This window comes from Anopheles coluzzii, chromosome 2 (genome assembly GCF_943734685.1).
Source record: "Anopheles coluzzii chromosome 2, AcolN3, whole genome shotgun sequence".
Lineage (NCBI taxonomy): Eukaryota > Metazoa > Arthropoda > Insecta > Diptera > Culicidae > Anopheles > Anopheles coluzzii.
In genome coordinates, this window is record NC_064670.1 from 1,300,335 (window position 1) to 1,325,889 (window position 25,555).

The window sequence follows — 25,555 nt, forward strand, 5'->3', positions numbered from 1 at the left end:
GGTGGATTGAAATCGATGCGCGACCGTGCCCGTGTACGCGGGAGGAAGATGGTTTATAAATCACGAGTGGATTAAAACGAAACGCTGCAGCAGTATGTGCGATACCAAAACTGGGAGGGATTTGCTCGAATTCGTCGAACAACTGGAATGAATTAGATTGTGGTTAGCGATAGGTAGAAGTCACTACATACCAATTAATTTGAGTGAACGATGTTTACGATGAAGTACTGGGCGTCTCCATGAAAAAATTGGTGAAAATGTTTTTGTAATTATTTGTAAATATTTCTGTCATTTCGCCCATTTTCCAGCCACTCAAACATGGAACAAAGCTTGCATAATTCAAAATTCCTAATAATTCAATGATCCATACAAGCATTCTTCAACAACGTGTTCATAAAGCTTCCATTTAAGCGAAGTACTGGGCGTCTCCACGAAAAATGATCGCCTCAGTGATATGCTCAAATAACTTTCATTTTATTTCCCTCAGTTTTTTCGACGTGCTTACTATTTAAATTTAATCTTTTGAATGCACTACGCTATCGAAAAATAAACCCAATGTCAACTCTATCTACGTTGTCACTACGAAGAAAAAGCCATCCGAAAAGCTCCGTGCACTTCCGAAAAGTCAAAGTTGCTCTGTACTGCGTGCAAAGCTCGTTCGTTCTAATCGTCTAACAAGCAAAACAAAGTAGCATGCCTGCAATAAGTATGAGGTATGACTGGTGAAATGTTTTGCATAATAGTGAAAAATTAAAGATACACAAAACCATCAATTTTACTGCTGACTTTCGCATTCAAACAAGACCATCGTCAGCAAGGGACTGTAGTTGCCCGTTTTCTGTGCTTTTTCCCTCTTGGTGCATGCCACCCACTTACTCTCTATACTCGTGCCACAATTTTCCCTCCCCCTCGGTGGCGGGATGATTCTTTTATTTAGCGTTCAATTGAAAGCACACTTCCGGCTGCCGACGGTCGTTTGCTGAGTATCGTTTACCATCGAGTGTCCAGTTGGAGAGAAGTGGGATCTCTGCCCCTTCCTGGAGTGTATCATTATGTTTTTAGCATTCATAGCTCATACATAAACACCGAAGCAACAACAGCAGAGCTGAGCACGGTCAAAGCACCACCCGACCGCTAGTACGACAGTGTATATATGTGTATGTGTGTAGAAGCGTATGCGAGCGTGTGTTTGTACGCTTTTCCTACTTCTTGGTGCGTGTTTTCTTCTTCTTCATTATTTCCTTGCGGCTTACGTCTTGCAAACAAATAAATCCTTTGCCAACTTCTATCATGACGGATTTGGTTTGCGTGTGCGGGTTTTCTCCCGCGCCAGCAAAATCACTGCCACAAAACAGCACACACAAAAAAAAGTTCCCATTCTGTGTGGGCCGAACGAACGAACGGAAGAGTGGGAAAGAAGGTTGAAGAAAACAAACCACCGTTTGTCTATGGTGAGTTGGGTGGGTCGGAGCGCACGGAGAAGCAAAAGTTTTTTATATTGTTTTTCGATAGTTTTTCTTTAGCGCGCAAATGGGCAGCACAAATGGGCCACGGAGAGAGAGAGTTTGGGCCGAGAACAAATGAGGAAAGAAATGGCTAGTTCGTACAAAGTCGAACACGATCGATCGATCGTTCGTGGGGAGAGAGTGTGTGTGTGTGTGTAGTTCTTATTTTTCCCTCTCTTAGTGCTTCTTGGTTGGTTGCATTATCGTGTTCGTGGTGCTGCTGCAGAGGCAAGTAATCGGGCCCGTGCCAAGAATGCTTGGCAAACCGGTGACCTATGGGGTCGGCAATGAATGCAAAAGAAGGGACGCCAAAGCATCACGTAATCGACCGCGATTCTATCGACAAGGCACGAGCAAAAAAGAAAAGGGAAAGACAACACGACCGTACAGCAATATAAAAACGAAATGAAAATGCTGGTTTGCGTGCATGTAAACGGCCACACTTGGTGTTGAAATGGCCCCGCTCCTAACCATTCATTCTGCCCGGCCGTTCGTCCTTTTGTCCGGGGTGGGTTGGAAAATTAGGGGTGTGCCTTTCTTTAGCTATCGCGCCATCGTTAATATCACTTCACGCTGCATAAATTAGAACCGACAGTGATAGTTCCATCGTGCAACCGGGAGAGAGAGAGATAGAAAGCGGGATACTGTCACGGACCGTGCGAGGTGGGAGCTCGAGAGGGAGATATACTACTTTAATTTGAGTTTAATTTGCATGTCAACCCTCCGCGCCACCGGTCCGTGATTGTTGCAGCACCCGCTTCCCCCTCTACCGTCTAGCTGTGTGGAACTGCTGATTTGCCTTCGCTTTCGAAATAATGTACGGCACCGAACGCTCACGCCAGCGTGTGTGGCACGGGGGAAAAACGGACCGGGAAGGGTGCTGTCGGCTGCAGAGTGTTATTTATTGAAAAGCTCATTCGCTTGCACGGACGCCTCGCCAGCCAACGGAGGAGTCAGCCGTGGCTTGCCCGCGTGGTGTCATTAAGGTGCAGTGTGCATGCGTGCGTGCATAACATTGGCAAACGGGTGCGCGACCGATGGCGGTGAAGCGGGCAGGGTATGTTGCTTTCTCGATTGACAATTTCAATTTTTATCAAGCCACTCGTGTCGCTTTTCAAACCCCCGCCGGCGCACCAGCTGCGCGTCTCGATGGTTCCGCGACAGCTACACGCACGGCCGATGGTGTGTCGTTGTTGTTCGCTCCTCATTTTATTCAGCTTCAGTTCGGTGCGACTCGGCGGTGTGTCGCTTGTTTTTCCGTTTTTGCTTTTTTTGCTCACACTTCCTACCCGGTGCATAGTTCTCACGATCGTATCAGCTGCGGCTGCTATCAGCGTTGGCTGCGTTTATGTTACGTACCACACACACACAAGGGCGATGGTGCTGGTCGTACCCTCTTCTTCCCTGCTGCTGCTCACACTCATGGTAAGTAGCAAGCGCACTTTAATGATTATAAATTGAAAATGAATTTTAATGAAAACATGCAACGCTGCAACAAATGAACACCCCGCTGGAGAGTACGCTTGAAAGTGCATTTGGCGAGTGGGTAGGTTCCACCTCCCCGTGTAGGAAGGGAGAGAGAACAGAAAAGGAGAGGGTTTATTTTTGTACGAAGCCCGAACCCACCCTTTGCTCGCTCGCGATGAGTTGTTGTTTCCCTTGTTGTATTATAAAGAAAGTTTCTCCACACACACAAAAAAAAGGGACCAGCGCGCAACGTTCCGGCAAGCGGTCGTGTCGGTCATCTGTCAAATTTTGTGTCGGTTTCCTTTTGACAGCGCTCCCTACCCCTTTTTGTTATGTGTTTGTTTAGCAATTTAGGGGTGTGTGTGTGTGTGTGTGTGTGTAAAAATGTGTGAAAATTGTATCAAATTAACCTACATAACAGACTGGAGATAGCGTGATGAAAAAGATTAAGTTTGTTTGCTTTTGAGGTCGTTGTCCTAGTGTTTTGTGATCGGGCGCTACACTTGTCTAATTTTCCATTTATTCAGTCTGAAAAAGAGGTCTGAAATCGACCATAAATGAAGGCTTTCATACTTCACAAAAGAAAGAATCGAAGAGTGTTTTTAATCGCGTTACGCAAACGCTGAGATAATGGGCGATGAAAATTGTATCTAAAATGCTAGAGCTTGTAAATCGCATCGCCCGTTTTTTTTGTAAGTTCTTTTCACGTTGCATTTAATCCCCCAAAATCCCATACACGATACTACACGCTTGGGTAGGGCTTTCGATTGCGAGCTTGTTTGCGTCATTGCGTCATATTTTCCAGCGTACAGCCACAAAATCGTGTAAAGGATGTGAGCTCGTGGTACGTTTAGCGCAACCGAGGGCGTTACTGCTCGTCGGCTCCGAGTCGTTAGATGAACGATAATGATCACCATTCGTTCTGAAATCAATGCTCGGGGTTCTTTTTTCATCTTAATCCTCCCAAATCCTTCAGCCATTGCATGCGCAGCAAATGGGGTTTTATTTTCCGTACGAACCACCAAAAAGGGCGAAAAAAGCTTCCCCGCTGTACGATGAAAACGGTTGCGCTTCTAGGGGCAGGGACGAAATGGAAAGTCACTTTTGCACCTGCAGCGGAAGTGACACCATAATTCAATTGCAAAACACTTGCCGAAAACATGTTCCACCGAAGACAATGGGTAATCGGGGGCCATTTTCTTCCCGCTTCCCGCACAGTCAATGGCTGGCGGCTGGGGAAGAAATTCCACCCAGAATAATCACCCACAAGCCCGCCAGAGGGAAATGGAAGTTAAAGAGAGTTTGCTTGTTTTTTGGTTACGCCCATTCCCTACCCAGCTAGCCAATTCCCAAACCGGGTTGCATTAAATTAAGCGAAAGAAGAGTAAAAAAAAAAAACGAATGAGGAGCCCAAATGCTGCAAAATCGACCACCACCCGCTAGTGCCATCCACACGCGAGGTGGCGAGTGTTAAATGGGTGGAAAATAAAGTTATTCGATTCGGTCGTACGGACGCTTAAAATATCATTATAATTATCCCAACCCAGGCACTCGATCCCACGGCACAACGGCCAATTCGGATCGAAATGAGGGGGGAGAGGGACTTTGCATTTGCATTTGTGTGTGTGTGTGTGTGTGTTGGTGTTGTTCACAGAGGTGATTCACCGACCGAGGAAGTCTGCATCGGTTGTACTCGCTTTGATACGAACGGGAGAGAGAGAGAGAGAGGGAGATGAACAGTTTTATGCGTATTCGAATGTGGCATAACGAAATTTTACTTCCATTTTTTTCTGTTACAGGAAGCACTGTCCCCCCACTCACACTGGTATGGGGGTTTTGGGAGGTGAAACTCTATCGTTTGGGGTCCAGTTTTTCTGCTGCTTCGAGATAATACAGCCTTCGTGCTGTCGGCTCGATCAAGTTCATTGTGGACTGTCCCATCGGGGGAGGGATTGAAACAACAACCCCGAGGGGGGGGGGGGGGGAAACGTTGATAAAGGTGAACCCCACATACCCATAGGCTTACCGGAATTTTCGGAGTGGATAAAGTAGTTGCACAAGGATCGATGTGTGTGTATGTGAGCTTGCATATGCATGGAATATAAACAAATTGGCTAACGCAGGGCAAGCGCAATGAAGCTTCCGTGTTTGCAGAAGGGCCCACTACGTGCGTAGTAATGTACGGGACAAAGTTCTCTTTCCCCAAGGGGGCAGCATGGAGCCTCGTTGAGTGTGTGTGTTTGTGTGGGAGTGGTGTTTGATAAATTGTTTAAGCAAATTTTAAAGCGTACCGGTCCATAAATAATACCATTAAAAATCACTTTCTCGTACCGAAACAGGGCTATATTTCAACCCGACCACCCGGCTACTGTCGGGATCCCGTTTTGGGAATAGGTCCTACTGTTTGTGTGTGTGTTTGTATGCCTGTACGGGACACAACAGCGAGGGAGAAAACCAAAAAATAGTTTAGCTAGCTGTACTGGAACCATTTTTTTGCCTCTCCTCCTTTGTTGCTGCTTGCAAAGCTTCCCACAGCTTCCCACAACCAGCCAACCAGTCAGCCAGCCAACCGGCTAGCTAGCGCTGCTGCGTAGCAAAGTAAAGGGCAAGTGCAAAAAACAATCAACTACACGTGTTAGTTCATCCTGGTAGGTTAACGCAGCACCCGGAGCTCCCGGAGGTGCCCGGAAAGGATGCCCGTGTTTTTGATGTAATGTATTTATAATGCGTTCCGTCGTGCGCAGGAGATGCAAATTTATTCCCAGCGCTACTATTACCGGCACGCTGGTGCTGTGCTCTGCTGGGAGTGCTTAAAAACTTTTTACCCTGATCGTCGCACACACTGATTTTCTCACACTGATGCGCCTCACCTGACGGAGGCGCTACGTGCATACATACGCGCACCGGTTGAAGCCCGGCGACTGATGACGCTCAGCCAGCCGGTCCCGGGCGTCCCGGGCAGCAAAGATTAGAAATGATGGTCAATAATAATGAATGCTTCGAGATTAGCGGGGCCATTGATTTATGCAGTCGAGAGCGCGGCCGTGGATGGACATTTGAATAAAGCTCGCTTGGTGCGTTTTTTGTGTGAGTGTGTTCGTGTGCCGTGGTTGTGCCATCGAGCATAAAGTCGACAGCGGGCCATGTCGCACGGAAATCCCACGGTTTTGTTCCGCGCCAGTGTTGTCCACTGGTGATGATAAGTTATTGGCATCGAGCTGGGTGAGTGTTCAGCGGGGGGGAAAAGCTACCTTTTTCGATCGCATCCGTAATGTGTCCGTGTTGCGTTTTTCCCATGGCTGGTCGGATTAAGCGTGCAGTGTTCAATTAAACTGGGCTGTTATTAACTACAACTACCACCGCGTGGACTCTACATGGGGAAAATGGGAAGCGAAGCAGAAGTAAAGAGGAGTGAGGTACGTGGTATTAAACAATTTATTGGAGGAAAACGAGTGCACGGATTGGTAGCGTTCACGGACAAGAATCCTTTCAAATTACGAGCAAAATATCCCCCGTTTTCCCGATAGATATCTAGCTTACCGTCCACCTGTACGTGTGTGTGTGTGTGTGTGTGTGTGTTTGTGCACGATTAAGTCCAACAGGAGTCACGTAAATCAGCCATCAGTCGGCTGAATGGGGAAAGCGTTCCCGGGGTGGAAAGGGTTTAAGAGCATTAAATTGAGTGCAATGATGCGGATCAGTAATGAATCTCGAATGGTTGCACTTAGCGGGGAGTCACCATGGCAACGGAGCGTGCATCCGTGAGCGTACATGAGACGAATCGGGCGGATCAGCATTAATCCTTGCTTTCTATTCATTCTCTTTCCCTTCCTCTCTTTCCTTCTCTCTCTTTCTCTCTTGCACTTGAGAATAGTGCGCGAATGCGAATGGGTAAATGAAGTACACACATATTAGTCAAAACGATCTTAACAAGCGCTTTGCTTTGGCACACGCACACGCGCGTTGCATTAATGCCCCGAGTCCTGCGCGTTCTGCATAAATCCTCCATTAGCAAGGTAAATTTCACCTAATTGGGATCTCATCAGCCGTACCAGATCGCTACGAAACGACGGCCAGCGTTGCTTCCGGCACCGCTGCTTTGATGTTGGCGACAAACTCATTCACTCCGGAACGCGTTCCGCGGCTCGCGGGCAGTGGAAACTAGTTAGTGCTACACTCGGTGACACACAGAGGATTAGCGAAGGGGCGAGCGATGGGACAACCACTTCCTCGGAAGATGAATGCGCGCTGCTTCCGCTTTGGATTGCCAAACGAAAACACCCCATCGCAGCACCGGGCGGAGGATTATTTATTCAAATTTATGATCGTTTCCCGGTGGAGATCGTGTTCTGCTGTCGTCTCATTCATTCCCGCGCATATGACGACGATGATGATGATGATGCTGATGACGAGAATGACGAGTCTCGGTGACGGTCCAAACGCCCCAACGACCAGTGTGCGTTGCAGGAAGAGTGGGTGCAACTCGAAAGCCTTCCCCCACCTAGCAGAAAACAGCGACATATTTATGCACATGAAAAGACGCTTATTTATCATTCGCCATTGTTTTGACGTTTAAGTAATTGCGTTCTGCATGTACGACACTCGTAATGCTTGCAGTTGTGGTCGCATCAATCCTTCCATTTCTTTCCGCCCTCGCGCCCGCGAGTCCACGAGGCGAAATTGGAAACGTTCGGTGTCGGTTTTCATGTGTCGCGCATGTGTTTGGTTGCAATATAAATGTATACTTAAGCCGGCCGTGCAGAACCCGAGACGCTGGTAAGTGTATGTGTGCCATGTTACAGACGCGTTACGCTGGGCCCTCGTTTGCTGTCAGAGCCCGAGAGCTTGAGCTCAAAACACACGACAGATAGATAGTGTAATTCAACAGATAACAGCACATCTAACAGTACTGGCAGCACCAGCAGCAGCAGTTTGCAAGAAAAGCGGAACCGGTTCGGGGTTCCTTTGCCTCCAAAAACGAGCCACACCACCGTCTGGGATTTTGCAAACAAGACCACCAACAATACAGCGAACGGAGCAAAAAAACAAAAAAAAACCTACCCACCCGGCACCCGGAAGTTGACTAGAATCCTCACATAAAGGAAATGATTTATTGCACACTGCAGCACGGATTATGTCGCCTGTTGTTCGGAACGGGGGCCGATTTTTTGTCCGTTGACGGGCGGGAGGATATTTGTTTGTTCATGTTTTAGTTTCGGTCGGTCGGGCGGTCGGTTGGTCGGTCGGTGGTTGGCATCTAATATTCTTACAACGGCGAGAAGAATTTAGCCCTTTCCCCGCGCACCGGTCTGTCGCGTAATCTAGCACCCAAGTTTTGTCACACTATTCGATCCCTGCGGAGGGTAGCGGAGGGGAGGGAAGTCGCTGGAAGTCGGCAGGCTGCGATGAGTTTTGAAACGGAGATGTTTTAGGAAATGGCTGTTGGAAAAACAACATGCGACTGCGGGTAAAAACTGTTCCGTTTCGTACCGTCAGATGAAGTTTTCGTGAAGCTCACATGGCGCACCAGCACACACACACACACACACACACACACACACACACACACACACATGCACGGCTCTGTTGCGCACTATCGAGCATCGAGCATTTGCATAATAGATAAACTTGTGCTCAACTTGTGTACGCCCGGCTAAGTCCCGTGCGCTCGATGTCCTACGCAGCAATGTCGGCACGTCAAAAAGTCATTGTGGCAGTTAAAGATTACGTAGCTTCCGTTATCCGGGCTCGGCGCTCTTCATTCGGTGGCCCACACAAAAAGGGGTTTTAAATCATGATTTTTCTCCCTGCCATTTCCTCCGTACAGATTCCCCGAAGAGTCTCCACGTTCTGCAACGGCAATAGAGTCTCGGTAATGGAGGCGATACAATTCAAAAATTGAAAACCATTCCCAATCCTGTATTGTGTTCGTTTGTCTGTCTGTGTATGTGTGTGTGTGTGTGTGTGTGTGGTTGCTTGTAGAAGCCAAGCAAATAGGAAAGACTTTTCTCTTGCACTGTTTACCGGTTTGACGTGGAGCACTTTTTTATTATTAAACCATTTTCCTATCCTGCCGCACCGTTGTTCCCCCCTGTGCTTGTTTTTTTCCCCGCCCGCCCCACCGGGGGTGACCACGGACCGGGCGGGTTGTGTTGCATTTGTGGCCAGAGTCGTCTCCTCGTCGCGCGGATGAATTATGGGCGTTATTGTTGCTGTCAGTTGGGTAGTTGTGGGATTTCGGTTGAAGTTTATTTGTGCAAAACTGTTGTGTGCTTGCACGGAAAGGGCAAATTTGTAACTCGTTTGGCTTTCGCATCGCGATTGTGCTCGAGGGTAGAGGTGCACCCGTGGGGTGACGCGTGGACTCGGTGCACCGTGGGGGTGAAAAATAGTGCAGCAAATGATTGTGAAGAATTACATTCATGAGTATGAAAAATGATACTGCATTCAAATGAATCATTCGACGGTGGCGGTGAAGGCGCAAGGGAGCACAAGCTTTTCGGGCTGTGCTTTTGATGGAAGAAGTTTTTATGAATTCAAATTAGTTTGGGAAATAGTTTACACGATAAAGAAGATGGAAAACTGCCTTCTCTTAGGAACAAATCGTTTCCAAGTTGGCAAAGTCGGCTTAGAGCTTTGTGTAATGCGTTACATGTTCGTTTTCTGTGTATCTTGGCCATTTAATCTTGCCAGAATCTTTTGACCACAGCGACATACTCTTCGAGCGCTACGCTATGGGTATTGTGTTCACATCTCTATTAGATCACGCATACTTTTTCAGATAAGATTGATAAGATTCGGAGAAAGATTAAAGATTGGCGATTAAATATTTGAATACATTCAGTCAGATTTGGCTTTTAACTTGTATTAAAAAGTATGTTTGAAAGTTCTTTCTACTATGTTTCACTCTTTACGTTTACAGTAATCTAAACAAAATGTCTTCTCCTACGTTATCGTCTATGACTCACCATCATTTACCCTATTACTGTTTGCTGAAATCGAAGATCCAATCCAATTTACTTTGAAATCGTTCTATTACAGCCATCCGCCGGAGCCGCACACCTCCCAAGCCCGAGAGATAGAGGCTTCAAATTATTCGGTAATCCTCAATTTGGGCGCACGTTGATAAGGTTGGCTTTAATTTTAAAACGTTGCCCCGCTCTCACTTTACTATCTTTCGCGGTCGGGCTTTGCAGCTTATGTGGTGATGTGGAGTTTTCACACTTTTTGTCAACAACTGCCGCACGATTACTGCGCAAACCGAAATGTAAACCTTTCCTCTGTGCCACCCCCCGAGTGCCAGGTTAGGCGTTTTCCTCCTTCGAAAACAGCAGATAGCGTAGCGTACGCGATTCCAAGGAACTTTGTGGGCGATAGGCGACCGGCATGAAAACATGAGCGAGTGTGTTTGCTGTTACAGTGTGGCGGAGTGTGTGTGTGTGTGTGACAGTGTAAGACGATGTTACCGATTAAGGATTTCGCTGGTTGTCGTGTTCCATTTACAATACCGTCCCATATTCTTGCCGTCAGCGAGCGAGTCCGCTTACAAGGGCCGCCCGGACACCGTTGATGACAGGGAGGCATCCACGACGACAGAACGGTTCGGTGTCATGAGCCAGGGCAAAATCGAACCTTGAACGAGTGCCAGAAAGCGAATGGAACGATCGCTTCGGTGGCATTCTCCAGAACATAGTAAGTAAATGAAGAGTTTGCTCTGCGCTGCTCTAACACCGTCCGGCTAGCGTGACCACAATGTACGGATCAGTTACCTGCGGCAGCGTGGTGGGTCGAGAAAGCAGAGCCTAGCTCACACGTCGACGAAATGAAAGAAACACCGAGAACACACGGTTGCTTGGGAAGAAACCGAAAACGAACGCTTTGGATACGTTCTCGTGTTTCACATAACATCAAAACCCCCAAGAAAGTCATGGTTCGAGCACATGGAGGCGCCGGAGCATACATTCCTCGAAGTGCTTACCGCTTGGTGTGGTTTCGGTTTCCGTTCGTTGGATTCGCACACACACACACACATACAGCCTGCATCGTCACGCCACATGTGATGCTAAATGAGTGTGACTTGAAAAACAGTTAACGCTTAGGAAAATCCATCTCCAAACGCCAAATCCGGCACGAAAGCGGACGCCGTAGAAGCGATGGCACACGCCGACGCCTTCGGCAGGGAAAAGGTGATGTGTCGTGTTTGCTTCGGGAAAATTAAATGACAACGACAAAGCAAACGACACTTTCAAAGTGTCGGGCGGTGGGTGAGAGATGAGTTCCGGAGAACTAGGGGGCAGCATGGGCGGATATCAAGTTGCTGGCTAGAACGTGCAGCGGCTTAGGCTAAAGGATAAACAGCACAAATGACTAATGAAAATAAATGGCGCCTCAGATAAGGCGATGCTGTGCTGTGGGGTCTTTCGCCCCAATCCGACGTTCGCCGGGGGCGTTTAAAAAGAACCCACAGCACGAATGAAAAGTGACAAAATGGTCGAATCATACGAGTGACAATGCGTGTGTGTGGGTAATGTTTTTTCAGCCTTCGGAAAGTCATCATAGCCGATGGGGGGATGGACGGCTCCATTCTTATTATGATTATGTGCAAAGACAATGGCGTATGTGTGCCCGTACAGTGACGTTCGAAATTGTGTGCAAAAAATCCACTCTAACGATGACGATGAGCCAGTGTGCCCGACTGACTGAGGCGTAGCCGACAGTGACATGCCAGTTACGTCGCTGCACAGGCAGTGGGGAAATTAATACCATCTGCAAACAATTTGTAGCAATTGAAGCACATTTTATGGCACTTAAAAATGTGACATCTATGGCCGGGGACGTGCCGGGGAAGAAATACCACCGGATTCGTGAGAAATAGCCCACTTTGTATCGTAATTAAATTTCTTGCACAAAAAGGAACCCTCTTCCATTGCAATGTCCCTGCAAGACCAGGAAGAAAGAAAAAGAAAAAAAGAATATCATTTGCAGTCCGCGATTGCCGGGCGGAAACGACAAAGCCCTGACTGTTGACGGCACGATGGAACACATTTATCGGGAATTGGCGCGTAGCGCCTCGTTCGTCTTCGATTTTCATTTCCTTCCGGCGTGCCAGCATAATAAGGATGTTTCGCTGTACAAATGGCCCTCAATATGGTCGGCTGGTTTAATGTTTTTTTTTTTTTGAAAGGCAATGGCACCAGAATAAGAGAAGGATGTCCGAAGAGGAGGCTCGCATCCGGAAAAGGATCGCAAATATTGCACGAAGGAATTTCCCATTTTCCATGCAAAACTACACCCCGTGAAAGATGCTCTTTATTAGGGAAATTACATTAAGGAGCTGGAGCGGGCTGGTTTCTTTTTGTCTGTTTGCACTGGACGATCCCTGAAATGAAGCAAATAAAAAGCGAATCTTTCCCTTTTTGTCGCTGAACGATTTCTGGGAACAGTTTTATTGAAGCAAACGTGTTTTTTTTTTGTTATTGGCCAAAGAGACGTTGATGCGGACACGGACGCAGGCAGAAAGGCAAAGTCATATTAGGTCTTTGGGCGGGACCGAGTTTCCTGTGATGCTATTTTTGAACCGATGATTTGTGAAAGGTAAACCCGTGTGCAGCCTCTGTCGGCGTTGGATTCCTTTATTCGGTTGGCTTAGCTTTGAAATGAATTAAATCCACATGGAGCCACTGCTTTTGTTCATTCCAAGTATGAATCTCTCTCTCTCTCTGACCCAACCACCAAATGATTGTTAGAGGTTTTGCTGATAAATGGTATAAAAAACACGCTCTCGGGGAAAAACAATGTGCGCGTTGTTAATGCATTCGAGCTAATCCTTGGTCGGGAGCTGAGCGTTAAAATAATGCTCTAGGTACTCTGAACTTTAACCTTCACCGAGCCCGCAAGGGAAAGCATGAAGTCAAAGCCCTCCGGTACACCCTTCCTCACGCTCACTGTTTGCTTACGGTATTAAAAACAGCATTTGCTTGAAGATATATTATGTGGTATTGTTGAGCATGGCTTTAGCGGTAAAGGTAAAACTAACCGTACTACGTTATTTTGGCTCGGGAACTAAAGAGGGGTGTGGGTGGAATAAAAGAAGGACTCTCTTCTGACTATATGTGTGTGTGTGTATGTGTGTGGGGGGGGGGGGGGAATGGGATAGGAAAGCTGAAGCTGAAAAAATATGATCCATTACCTAGTCCAATGGCACCGATAAAGTGCTTTCCTCCAGTGTTTGGACCATACTTGGAGAAATCTTGGGCAAACTCTCGTTCATCTGTTCGGCATGCGGGTGAAAAAGAAAAAAAAGACAGATAAAGAGAAAAAGACAGAGAGAGAGAGAGTGAGTGAGTGAGAGAGTGAGCATGAGAACGGTTGCAGGAGGGAAGGAATGGTTTGGATGGGTAAAAATGAATAAAAACGCAAGCAGCAGGATCAGATGAAAAATTGCTTGTTTTGTCGGAACTTTTGTCCGTGGAGCAGTAGGAGCAGCAGCAGCCCACCCTGAGCCAGCCAACGAGGAAAGGGGCAAGCGGGCATGATCACGTAGTAGCAAATGGAATAAAATAAAACAGCAGCAGGGGGAAGAACGGGACAGTGCAAGAGTGGCCAGCGAGACCATGCGGGAGAAGGTGAAATGAAATGAAATAAGAAAGGTTTGAGAACATAAAATCCTGTCAAGGTGTGATCAAGGGGGAGGGGGAGGGAGGTTGAATGGCTTGCTGGAAAGGGGAAGAAATCGAGCTTTTAATGGATTTTTGGGGTGGGTGGTGGGTCTGGCCTAAAACCAGACGGCCCCAGATTTCGAGAGGAGCAAGATTTATTTCTAGCGGCAAGGTTCGCACCCCGAAGCTTTGCACGACCGAGTTGACAAAACATTGTTTTGCTGCAGATTTATGTGTTATTTGGAAGGTGTCGGATGGGCTGGTGACTGTGGTGTGGCACACACACACACCCACGCATAGAGGCTAATATATTATCTGTTTGCTTAGACAAACAGGAAAGAAGACGCCTAGTTTTGCTTACTTATATTACCAAAATGTTTCCGTAAACAGTACAGACCGACGACGGGCGATGGTGAAGAATTTAAGGTCAGAAAATCACTCATTCCCGTCATGGTTCTATTTCTTGCTCTAGCTACCACTTCTACGCAACCATCCAACGGCCATGCGCTCCACTGAATGCTTGACTGATTGCGTATAAGCTTAATAAACATGTAATAAATTGAATGACAAACGATCTTTATTGTTGTTTGCTATACTCGAGATCAATGGCCATCGCCCAAGATACATTCTAGCAAGCAGCGTTTCCCTTCTGTGTCTATTCTACCCAATCGGCTACCTTCCGGCTCCAGCCGAAGTTGATTATAAACGTCCGATTTCCCCACGGACCGTGGCACCCACAATAAAAAAAGAATACATTTTCCAATGCCGTCCACTTTGTGAGGGTTTTTGGTTGAAAATCCATTGTGCTGAAACATCTTCATTCTCCCCCCAGCGGCTCACCATCGACCACCTCTAGTCGGCGCCGTGCTGGTGCTGAGAAACCAAAAATCTTTCCAACTAGTCGCGTAGAACCGTCCGGAAATATTGGGATCAGAGCATGGCGCTGTACGGCCCACCGATACGTGGTAGCGTTTGGAGGGAACCCCAGAAGCCCAGAGTCAAGCGGAAAAGGTCACCCAAACTTTGATACTTCAACGCAAGGCTTCCTTTTATCCTTGACCTTTCGCTGGGATCGGGTTTCACTATGCCCTCTGGGTGTTGCTCCGCCATTGGGACGTGCATTTCCGCCTGGGCGGGCGTTCTTTTTTCGGTCGTTGTTGCGTAGCGAGGAGCATTTTTCCTCCCTCCTTACATTACGGACTCGAAGCTATCGAACCGGTTGACAAAATCGACGCTATTGTTCGTTTACAAAAGGGCTGGCTGATCGGAAAGACGATGTCCAAGTTTTGAGGAGGAGTCGGCGTGATGAGATGGGTATGTGTGTGTGCTTGTGTGTATTGAGCTCAGAAATAGTTCCTATTGTCTGTTCTATTTGTAATCTTTGGCTGGAAAACACACCAGGCCGTTGTGCGATAAGCTGTGCTCAAGGTTTTTGGAATGTACTAAAAGATTAGACCACAGCCATTTGTAGATCAGATCGGTACGACAGATGAGACTGAGGCGCCTTTTGCGAATGGATTATAAACCGAGAGTACTGTCCAACAAGTTAAACTAAAGGAAAACCTTTTTGCTACAGTCATGCACTATGAAATGGTAAGCCATTAGGGAATGATGAAAACTTCACTTTGAGTGGTTTTCAATGGAATGTGACAATCTACACACTCGCAAATGTTTGCATAAGTAAAAAACATGCCTGCACACGACTACTTCCACTAACAAAGCTCTTCTTAAGCTAAGTGAAAACTGTATAAAATTAAGAAAAAAGTCACACGATAAAAGCATATTAATATTCTAAAAAACCTTTAACAAAACTGTCGTCGTTTAAACTCGCCGAAAACACTCTGAACAAAGGAAATAAGAATGATAGAATAGGAGAAAGAAGACAGGAAAACACGAATACACGTGGAAAGCATAGAGGAAAGCCAATCGCCGGCATTAAGAAGGATAAAACAGTAAATGGGGACAAATAAGGCGCAAAGGAAACACAGCGGGAACACGGTGGGATATCCTGCCTTCTCTTCGTCCCAACCTCCAGACGCTACTGACCTGTGACGTCCAGATAAACGGCGAGATTTATTTTCGGCTCCGTGTTCACCTGACACTCATAAATTCCGCTATCTTTCTGCTGTGCATACTCAATTTTCAGATCCCAGTCGTCCGAGTCGGGCGGATGGATTACGGAGAAGCGCTGATCGCCGGTGTAGGTGTAGATGTTGGACGTCAATATGTGCAGGTCCCGCTTGCGCATCCAGGACACCTGTACGTGCAGGGGAGAAGAAGAGAGAGAGAAAGAGGAATAGAATTCTCGTTAATTGCCAGTTGAAACTGTAGAGCATTTAGTTTAGACGGTTCAGGGGTGCTTTTTTGTGTCTATATTGAAGCATTTAAATATTTAATTACATTACAGAACAGGTGACAGTCGGGAAAATATTGAATGGCACACCATAAACCGTTACCAGCGTCATATATTTCAATATTGAATCAATTTGATGTGACCGCAAGCATCGCGTGATGGCGAGATCATAATTTTAACGAGGTATTAAATTGTGTTAAATGCGAGAAAAAAAATCCACCCATGGACGGGAAAGTTGTTGGAAATAATTTGCCTAGCCGCAAAACTGTAATAGGTAATATATTACTGTTGGGCGATCGTTCAATTGCATGGTTTGCCAAATCCTTTAATCTGTCAATCAAAAGCTGTGACCGCGCTTATGGTGCTGCTTTTATCAACAGTAGTTGACCACTGCTCTATGATTTGCCGCGTCACACAGCTAGTACAATAAATAGCAACTAGGGAAATCTCTTGAGCTGATTTTGCAATCGTTACATTAATCAATTTGTGTCAAATTTGTATTCATGTTCCTCTATTCGATGGCAGCAGTCCAAGGGATAGAAAAAAAATATTCTATTTTTTCACCATCATTTTTAATGGCTTCAGCTACTTTGGAGCACAGCCACGTGCTGTTTACAAAACATAACAGGGCATGGAAGGGCAGCACAAAAGGTCGGGGCAAAGAGCGGTGAGGTTACATGGATCAATTAATCATAATGCGTCATAAAGTTCGGGAAAAACATTCTACCGTTGTACATGAAAAATGTCTGTGTGGATGCGATTGAGGGAGGTGGGTGGATAACAAAAAACAAGGTTCACGGACTCGTTGATACAGGACGTGGCCGTTTGAACCGTTCGAACGGCTGCAAAAACGCATCATGCATCGAGAACGGCAGCAAAGATACAACTTGCATGAAGGGCCCGCTCACTGCAGCCGTCATGAAGCAGTGGACAGTAGAATAGAATAGAACGCTTTTGTTTGCATTTCCGGTCGCTGCTGTTGTGCATGTTTTGTGTGTCTCTTACGTTTTTTGTTCAAATGTGCGTGAGTGCGTCTGTTCACTGCAAAGCCAAAACCTTCAGCGTCTCGCGTTCGGTCGTGCGAATCGGCCACGACGGTTGGCGAAACAATGCAACGTTGTTCTTGTGCCGTCCTTTGACACGCGTGAATAAAGCATAACGGGTGGGCTTGATGGTGGGTGGATGGTGTTTTTTTTTATTTTTTCAATACATATTTTTCATCGCCCTTTTGCCAACATTCTATATCAAACAGATCTTTGTCGGCGTTCGATACGATCGGCAGTGCGCGAAGGCTTTTGGAAGCGAAGGACTGAACCATTCCGATTGTCTGCACCCGCCTATCGTGGGCGCGCGAAACATCCATCCGTATCCGTGTTCTACCGGGGTTCGGGGTGGCTGCTGGAGCCGAACGGAACAGTGGCTGAAACGGACCACTGAGCGTGCAGCGTGCTGGCGAAGCCGATAGAAACACTCCAAGCTCCCAGAGCGCCATATCGCACATAGGCGTGTGTATAGGCGCGCTGTGTTCGCAAGCATGACGAAAGGTGACATCATGGCAGGACATATTCCACCCCAAGACACACACACACACACAAGCTCGCATATGGCGACAAATGGCACACGAGCACGATGCAGCACAGCAACACAAATTGATGAATTATAGACTGAATATTTATTTCGCGAATTTTCCATTCGCATCAAAAATGTAGGCCCATGTGTCTGGCGGAAAGAATGTGCACTCGCACGAAGCTTATTTTGCACAACACCAGGGTGGATATTCACATACCGCTACACCACAGAGAAGGCCGATAGGACCAAAGGTGGCTGCTTCGGGTGGACGGACGGATGAGAAATGATGGGAAAAATGTCAGCTCAATTTGATTTTCCGGCGAACTGACGATTCAGTGCGAATGCTGCCCTTTTTCTGTGTTTGTGCTACTGCTTTTGGTCACATGATAATTTCAACTATTTTTGGTTGTTTTTCATCGTGTGTTTGCATTTTTGTGTGTGCAACTGATGTAACTGATAAAGTCGCCAACGCGGACGGCGTGGAGCCGTGGAGATGGAAAATATTCGATGAATATTAACAGCCGAAAACAGAGCAGGAAACCAACCAGCAAATGAGTTGCAAACGGAGCAAACATATTTACCCCCAGCCCGGGGCAAACGTCAAGCGAGTGAAAGATAATTCGTTTATGCAACGGGTATCGGGTACCTTAATGAAGTTTCCACGACTGTTCCTGACCGAACGGGTCGCCGGGTCAGGTGTCACTATAATTACTTAAAGCTTCAAAGCTATGCGTATGTATCCGAGATAAGAAAATTTGCTACAGCTTGGAAGCCCGTAAGCTATTCCCAGAACATTGAATACAGAGCCGTTTTCGAGATGCGAATGGAGCTATTTTTAATTATTTTCTGATGCCTTCAATTGATAACTCAAAGCCATCACAAACAGCGACGAAGACATCATTTGCAGCACTAATTGGAGGGTTATATCTTTTTTTTATTATTAATTTAATTACGCATACATACATTGGCACACAATCTCATTAAGCATTGCGGCAATGATTTGACGCATGTGATGGAACACATCCACCCCACAGTTTGTTCCCTTCAGGGCACGTTCCAGCCAGTAGATGGCATTTCATAGCCCGCGGGTTTCTGTGTCCTTTGCTGACTTTTTGACAAAAACTCACACCGACGTGCAAATAGAGAATTTTGAAACGGGGAAAACATTAACTCAATTGCCTGGGCGAAGAAAGGCTACACCGTGTGAAACTTTGTTCGAGGATGTGTGCGTGTGTGTGTTAGAGGGAAACTTTTCTTCCGTTTAATTAATGCGCACGTAAGTAAGCGAGTGTATGGTGAAAATAATCTCGCGCGTTGTCATCGATGAAGGGTACATGCTACGGGAAAGCGGTGGCCAAAGATGATTCTATTACTGTTACGAACAACGCAATAGACGGTGCGCAATCAGTCAGCCGCTTATGGCAAAGATAAATATGCCCCGCGTTGCTCAAGTCACAGCCCACAGTCCGTTTACTGCACAAACAGGAAGTGAAGCTGCGAAGCGTGACAAACTTTTGCCGGCACAACGAAATTATTTCCGCACATCTATCACACATCCTGGCTGGAGCGTACGAACCGGAAGGCTATTGCACCGTAGGACGATTTGTGGTCGTCGATGGAATCGATTGGCCGTCAGAGCAGAAGCAGAGTCGGACGGATTTTATGGGCGTCTTAGCCGACGGCCATAAGACGTGGCATAAATTGAGCTAACCGATTGCCCGGGCCCGTTTCGCTGCCGACGACGGGCGCAAGACAAAACCACATGACCACGCAAACGGCCGAGCTTTGCTTTGTGCACTGATATATTATTTTTCAATTATCGGAGATTTATTTAATTAAGAAAATCATTTACGCTTTTATCATCCCGGCTGACGCTGCCGGCGTTTATCCGGTGTGTGTGTGTGTATGTGGGTGTGGGTGCGTTTTGCCCATATGTCTTTCGGTACGGCCGCAACGGAACTGCACGATTAACCGCGTCACGTGAGCGTTTCCGGGGAGCTGTTCCGAGGAATTGTTGGCGAATTGTTGCTAGACGATGTGATACGATTGATTTGCAAGCAGTGCGGTGTAGAGCACACGAGAGAGACGAGATCGATAATTAATTTCATCAGTTTGATAGATTTCCAACGCAGGCTAAATGCTCCAAATGTGTTCCAAATCGCATAAACGTTGGTCGGTAAATCATGGTTTTGTATATTTTCGGTTATTTTAAGAAACGTTACTGCGATTAGAATTTGCATCCCGCTACAGGTATTCTAACTTACAGTGTTCACGTTCTGAAAACACTTTTATAGCAACTATGCCAAACCTCCAAACAGCTGGTGGGCTCTGGATAAACAATTTTGAGGATAGTTAATGCGCAAACATACATGCTCAGCACGGCTGTACATGGTCCGCATAACCTACATCCGCATCCAGTTGGTGTGCTGAGAGCGCCTAGATTTGTGCCTACCTTCAGGCGTTCGTGTATTATGTTCGGTCGGTTTGACTCGCTCGTTCGTGTTTACTACGCCATCACACCGCAAGCATACACACGCACACATACCCATACAAACAGCTACATACGCACATGTAAGGCGACGTCGCTGGGTGTAATTAAATTCTGCATCCCAAGGCCCGAGGGGCGTCAGCGTGTAGCACCAGTTGTGCCACACGGATTGTCGCTCTTAGCAGGAAAGTTGGTCATGGTAGTTGGTGGGACGGTTTTTGGGCACGGATAGAGGGCTCGCGGGGTAGACTGCAATGTCGTGGAATTCAATTAGTAACCTTGCATCACTACGGGAGGGTTACTTAAATTATGACATAGCAGTGAAGAAATGGCGAAGAAATTCGTGCATTCCGTCATTCTGCGACAAATCGTTGAGGGAATGTCGAAATTTCGGGTCGAAAGCTTTAAGGCACATCGATCGAACGCGCAGCAACACGTTGCCATTTGGGGCCTTTGTTCCGCTGCCGTCAGACTGGCAGGCAGTGCCAGGCTTAGTCTAATCCATCACACAGGATCGGTTCAGTGTTTGCGATTCACGTTGAGCATATAGGCTGATTGATTGATTTAATCATCTGTTAAACAGTTTATATGCGAATAATTTAGCTTGCCGTAGCGACAATGGCGAGCGGCGTAGCTCAGCGTGAATGGGTTTCTGCACACATCCCGGTCGATCCCGTCCGATCTGATCCCGGGATGGGCTCGCTGGCTGGTCGGTGTTGCTGTCTGTTTAAATGGTACAGGAAGAGGGCGCACGAGTGTATAATAATAGCTAATGATGGATTTCAAACGAGCACGATGGTACACGTCAGTCGGTCGGACTTTTCGATGTTGTGCTGCGATCAATCGAGCGCACTGAGGCCGCATAATCACAGGCTGCGCGTTTCCATCCGATTAGAAGCCAGTGATGCCAGCGCTTTTGAATAAATCGTGAAGATAACATTCCATTAGTGAGCGGATTCGATGGCTAATTGGGTTGAAACCATTTCAACCGTCGACCGAAAATGTTCTACCGGCTTTTAATCACTGTAAACAGTTCCACACTCGGAGCTCTGTAAACACTGCCAACCACGCCTCCTGGCAGCGACACACACACACACAAAGAACGGGGCAGGAAACGTTTACAGCATTCTCGAGAGCATCGACGACGGCTCCTTCCGCAGTTGTTTGGCAGTTCTTTCGCTTCCATTATCACTCGGTGGCAGTTGAGTAACTTTCTAATGTATAAATTAGCCCTCGATTCGCACACTCCGCACGATGGAACACATCCAAGTGCTTCGCCAAAGCATTCGCCACAAACGCCACACGCGCAGGCAAAAACTTAAAACAGAAAAACCTGCACATATCTTATGAGTTATGACATCGACTTTCCGGTCGTCGCTCGATGTAGCGGCAGTGCCGTGGGGTTGGACCAAAGTTTTCTTTTATTTTTTGGTCGCAAGTTCACTCCCGAAAGTTGCCTCGCACGGGCTCGCGAAGGGTTTTGAAGATTGGGCGGTTGTTTTGCTCGGACACGAAGACACGTGCGGTAAGATGTAGCCCACCGCAAAAAGGGACTGCCGTCTACGGTGCAGCCTCTTACAGTTCTGCTAAACCCCCTACCGAAACCGACACTGCACATAAATCTGGCTGCTCGATGTCGTTTTGGAGCGTGCGTTACGTGGCGGTTGGTTCGAAGGTTTGGTTTTAGCTTGCTTTATTTGTTTGAACACTCCAAACATTGGCTGGAGCGAAGCGGCTGGAAGCACACACACACACAAGCACACGGAGTGCATGATGATTTATTTTAATGTATTTCCATTTATACCATTTCCTCGTTTGGTAGGCAGTTGGCGTGGTGCGCGGTGTTTAAAGCAAATAGTTTTAGAAAGACACTGCCTTAGCAATGGCAAAAAAGGCACACGGCCACTTGCCGATTAGAACGGTCCCGTGTATGGTGACACGTTTCTTCTCGGACGTTTTCGAACGTTTTTGCGGGTACTAAAAGGCTGCCTTTTTCCCCACCGGTTCCATTATAACTGCCAATCGCGTCTATCGATGCTGCAGAGCCCGCGCAGAGTGATATGTCGATCTGGAAATCTCTATTTACGGGGCCGGCTGTTCATGAACACATCAGATTGTACACACACATACTCTCTCTCTCTCTCTCTCTCTCTCTCTTCAGCATCAACGTCGTCGGTGGTCACGGTCAGCGCCCTTTCCCGTAGGAGGCAGCAATGCACTGCACCTTCGCAGTGTTCTTCACCGCAAAACCAACCGACCGATGGTCATCCGTGGCCGTGCGGGATAAACACACGGCACGACACGAAAGGGCAGAGAAGGGACCCGGGGGTAATGCACTCAGCCCGGGACCCGTTAAGATAAATCACTGGTGTGTCATTCGTGTTCAGCAGAAAACCGCTGACAGTGATGTATTATGGGTGAGGAATTTATATCAGCCGTTCCTTAAAATGGCTGCTGGCCCGCACGATGTCCGCCGTTCGCCGGTGGCCGCATGCGTGCACGTTACGCTTCGCCGGCCAACCGACCAACCGGTGGTCAGTTTCCGAGCGCGGTGAAATGGTAGTTAATATTCGTAGGGGTGGACGCATTTCGAACCCAGGGAGCTAAGCGCCGCCCGGCATGTGTATGCGTTTGCGTTTGCGGGATACAATCACGTGCCGTTTTTCAGCGCTGGGAGTTAAAGAATTCACCTTTTGCTGCAGAACGAAATGGGAGGGTGGTTGGGGGAAAACATGGCCAGAATGCAACCGACTCGCTTCGTGATCACACCGGCCGGAGCGAGCGACCGGCACACCAAAGGTCAGTGGTGCAGATACGAGCAAAAAATATGCTCTTCTCTTACTTGCCGTGTCGTGCGGTGCAGTATCATTAAGGGGCATAGGGGAGGTGGGGTTCGGGTTTATAGAAAAGCATCACCATACAAAGCGCTTTGCCATGCATCCATGTATCGTTTCGCAGACAGCCCGTAGACTCGTTCATACAGAGGATTAGGAGAGGCCACGTTTCCACAAAAGCTAAAACCCATACTGGTCAACGCAAAGGTAGCGAAACGTAACGAAGAGCGTAGAGGCTATACAATTGAACAATCGATTGCTATAAAAAGGGTGCTTTATTATCAGTGAATAAATGTTTCAAGCCCTGGTTAATAAAAGAAGCGAATGTAAGGTTTTATGTACAAAAGGGTTTTTATGCTCAAAGGGTTGTAAGAGAGCGAGCTTTCTCATTACTGCACCCAACGACTCTCACGTATTCCGCGCTAAAGTGTTGACGTTCTAAATAAGCTGTAGAGGTTGGAGCTTATCATAAAAAACCCCTCAACAGCAGACAGTTTTGAATGGCAATTTTTCAAATCGATTCCCTTTTTACTACTTTTTTGCCGGCAAGCGCACCGAGCGACCGAACGAACGCTGTTTTCCAATAAATACCTGGCGCCTCCATTAAGCAAAGGTTATGGGCTAGTTTTATGGCTGTCATCTCGTGATCGCGGCGATTCCCTATGGCCACTATTGTACTGCAGCTACTTCACCACCGGTTTGGCAAGTTTCACACTCGAAGTGAACTCAATAAAAATGGTCAAATGAACAATTTCACGCGATCTCCATCTTGTAGAACCCGTGGCCCCAGGGGCCGATCTGCGACTCAATCTTGTTACGGTGCGAAATTGCACACCACGGCCTTGATGGGGAGGTTGGCAATGGTTTTATTTTCAATTAGGATTTACAGCACTTTAAACTCCTAATGACCGTTAAACTTGCGCTCAAATGGGATTTTCCACGCCAGGTTCACTTCGCGCACTGCCCTTTCTCTCTCTCTCTCTCTCTCTCTCTCTCTCTCTCTCTCTCTCGTCTGATAGGAGCGTGCGTCGCTCGTAACGCGCAATGTTGTACGGGCGTCTGGTGCGTTTTGTTTCTGGAGTCGTCTCAACGTACGAAGAAACAACACTGCCCTTTCATAAAGACGATAAAGATGTCGCTCGCGTCACCATTTTCCCAGTGTGTCGTTAAAGTGTGTCCGATAAACAAACACAACACATTTACCGGGATGAGGGGGGGGGGGGGGGGGAGGAACAGCTTCTCATTTCGGTCCCGCCGTTGGTTGGTTGGGGGTGAAGCAAGCAAAGCAAATGGCACCCGACAGGGATTTAATTTTTATCACTGCTCTCTTTCCGGCGTGTCGCGTCTGTGTCATTTTTAATATCTTTCTACTCCGTTGCCCCGCCGGCCGGAGCGGGCTCTTCCGGAGAGTCAAAGGCCAGCTCACGTGAAAGGCAATGGAAGGCAAAAAACAGCACGATCTTCGTCTTGGTGGTTGAATTTTGGGGGCGGAACGAGGAAGCAACATTCACAACATTTAATGACGACCGTAAAGAAGAAAGTCAAAATGCTTTCGGCTCAAGCAAACAACTTCTCCAAGGGCGGAAAGAAGTTTGCTAACGCACCCGACCGTGGAGGGGAGTTTGTGTGTGTATGAGAGAACGAAACAAGAAGCTTATCGCTACACAAGCCTATCTCACCTTAATTGGCTTATTATGGGTGAACGATGAAATATGATTACGTTTGCTCGTTGGCCATTGTTGGCTGTCGTTGTTGTTGCTGATGCTGCTGCCGATCGTCACTCCGCCACAGATTTCATCTTTTAAATAATCTCTTAAGGGCAAACAAAACCAGCAACTGGAGTGGCCAAAGTAACGACCCACATCCACGGAGCCGAAAGGAAAGTGAAAAATGTGACGAATTTGTGTGAAAACATGAATGCTTCCAAGTTTTTCCTCTAATTTTTACGACCATTCATCGCGTCACTTTGCACCGTGTAAGACACGACGGGAAGACCGGTGTCTGAGACCGGTGTTTTCAATTTTCTGCGAAACACATGGCAAGTCGAGGTAAGTCGTAAATTTGCGCCACTCTGCGACACGGGACGAGCTAATTAGTTGGTGGCCGGTACCGAAACACAATATAGCAGCATTACGCCAGATTTGATTTAATTTGATGCGTTCTTTGGTGTGGGTGGATGTGCGTGGTGGGGATTTTTTTCTCTTCATCTCTACACCCACTTCCCGCAGGGCCGGATACCAACCAGAGTTAATGCCAGCTGATACCGGATCGTGCTTTGTTGATTTAGGAGAAGATTAAAAATATTCCATCCACCTCGGGCATACCTGTAGCCGTAAGATGAAGAAGAATGGAAAAGTCTTGCTTGGACGGGAGCGGAAAAGTGGAAGCCAGTTGATATGTTTGGAGAGGTAAATTGAAAATGATTTTAAATCGTTCCTTTCATATCTCATTAAGCGGTGTGGTGTGGGCAGCATAGCGCAAAAACAGAAGGAAACAGCTAAAATGTGCAATCTTGATCGAGAAGATACAGCCTCTACGCCTATGATTTATCGTTCAGGGTGAAAGAAAATATTGGTTCGCCTGCTTACGCCAACGGCTGCAATGTAAATTTTGGTACAGCAACAGTTCAGTAGGACGCCGCATCTCGTTCGCTTTGGTGTAGTAATAGAATTACCTCAAAC

General features: G+C 47.2%; 1 protein-coding gene across 5 annotated transcripts in view; it reads right to left on the reverse strand.

Annotated features, from left to right (window-relative positions):
- Positions 1-25,555, reverse strand: part of LOC120951972 (uncharacterized) — a 66,763-nt gene that overhangs the window by 6,245 nt on the left and 34,963 nt on the right. For 3 of the 5 annotated variants that reach the window (XM_049605387.1, XM_040371005.2, XM_040371004.2), the window contains exons 4-5: positions 15,677-15,887; positions 13,162-13,242 (exon numbers count right to left, since the gene is read on the reverse strand). In XM_049605387.1, coding sequence (XP_049461344.1) covers positions 13,162-13,242; positions 15,677-15,887 — 292 coding nt within the window. The remainder of the gene's footprint in view (positions 1-13,161; positions 13,243-15,676; positions 15,888-25,555) is intronic. The other 2 variants (XM_049605389.1, XM_049605388.1) reach the window with 1 other exon arrangement.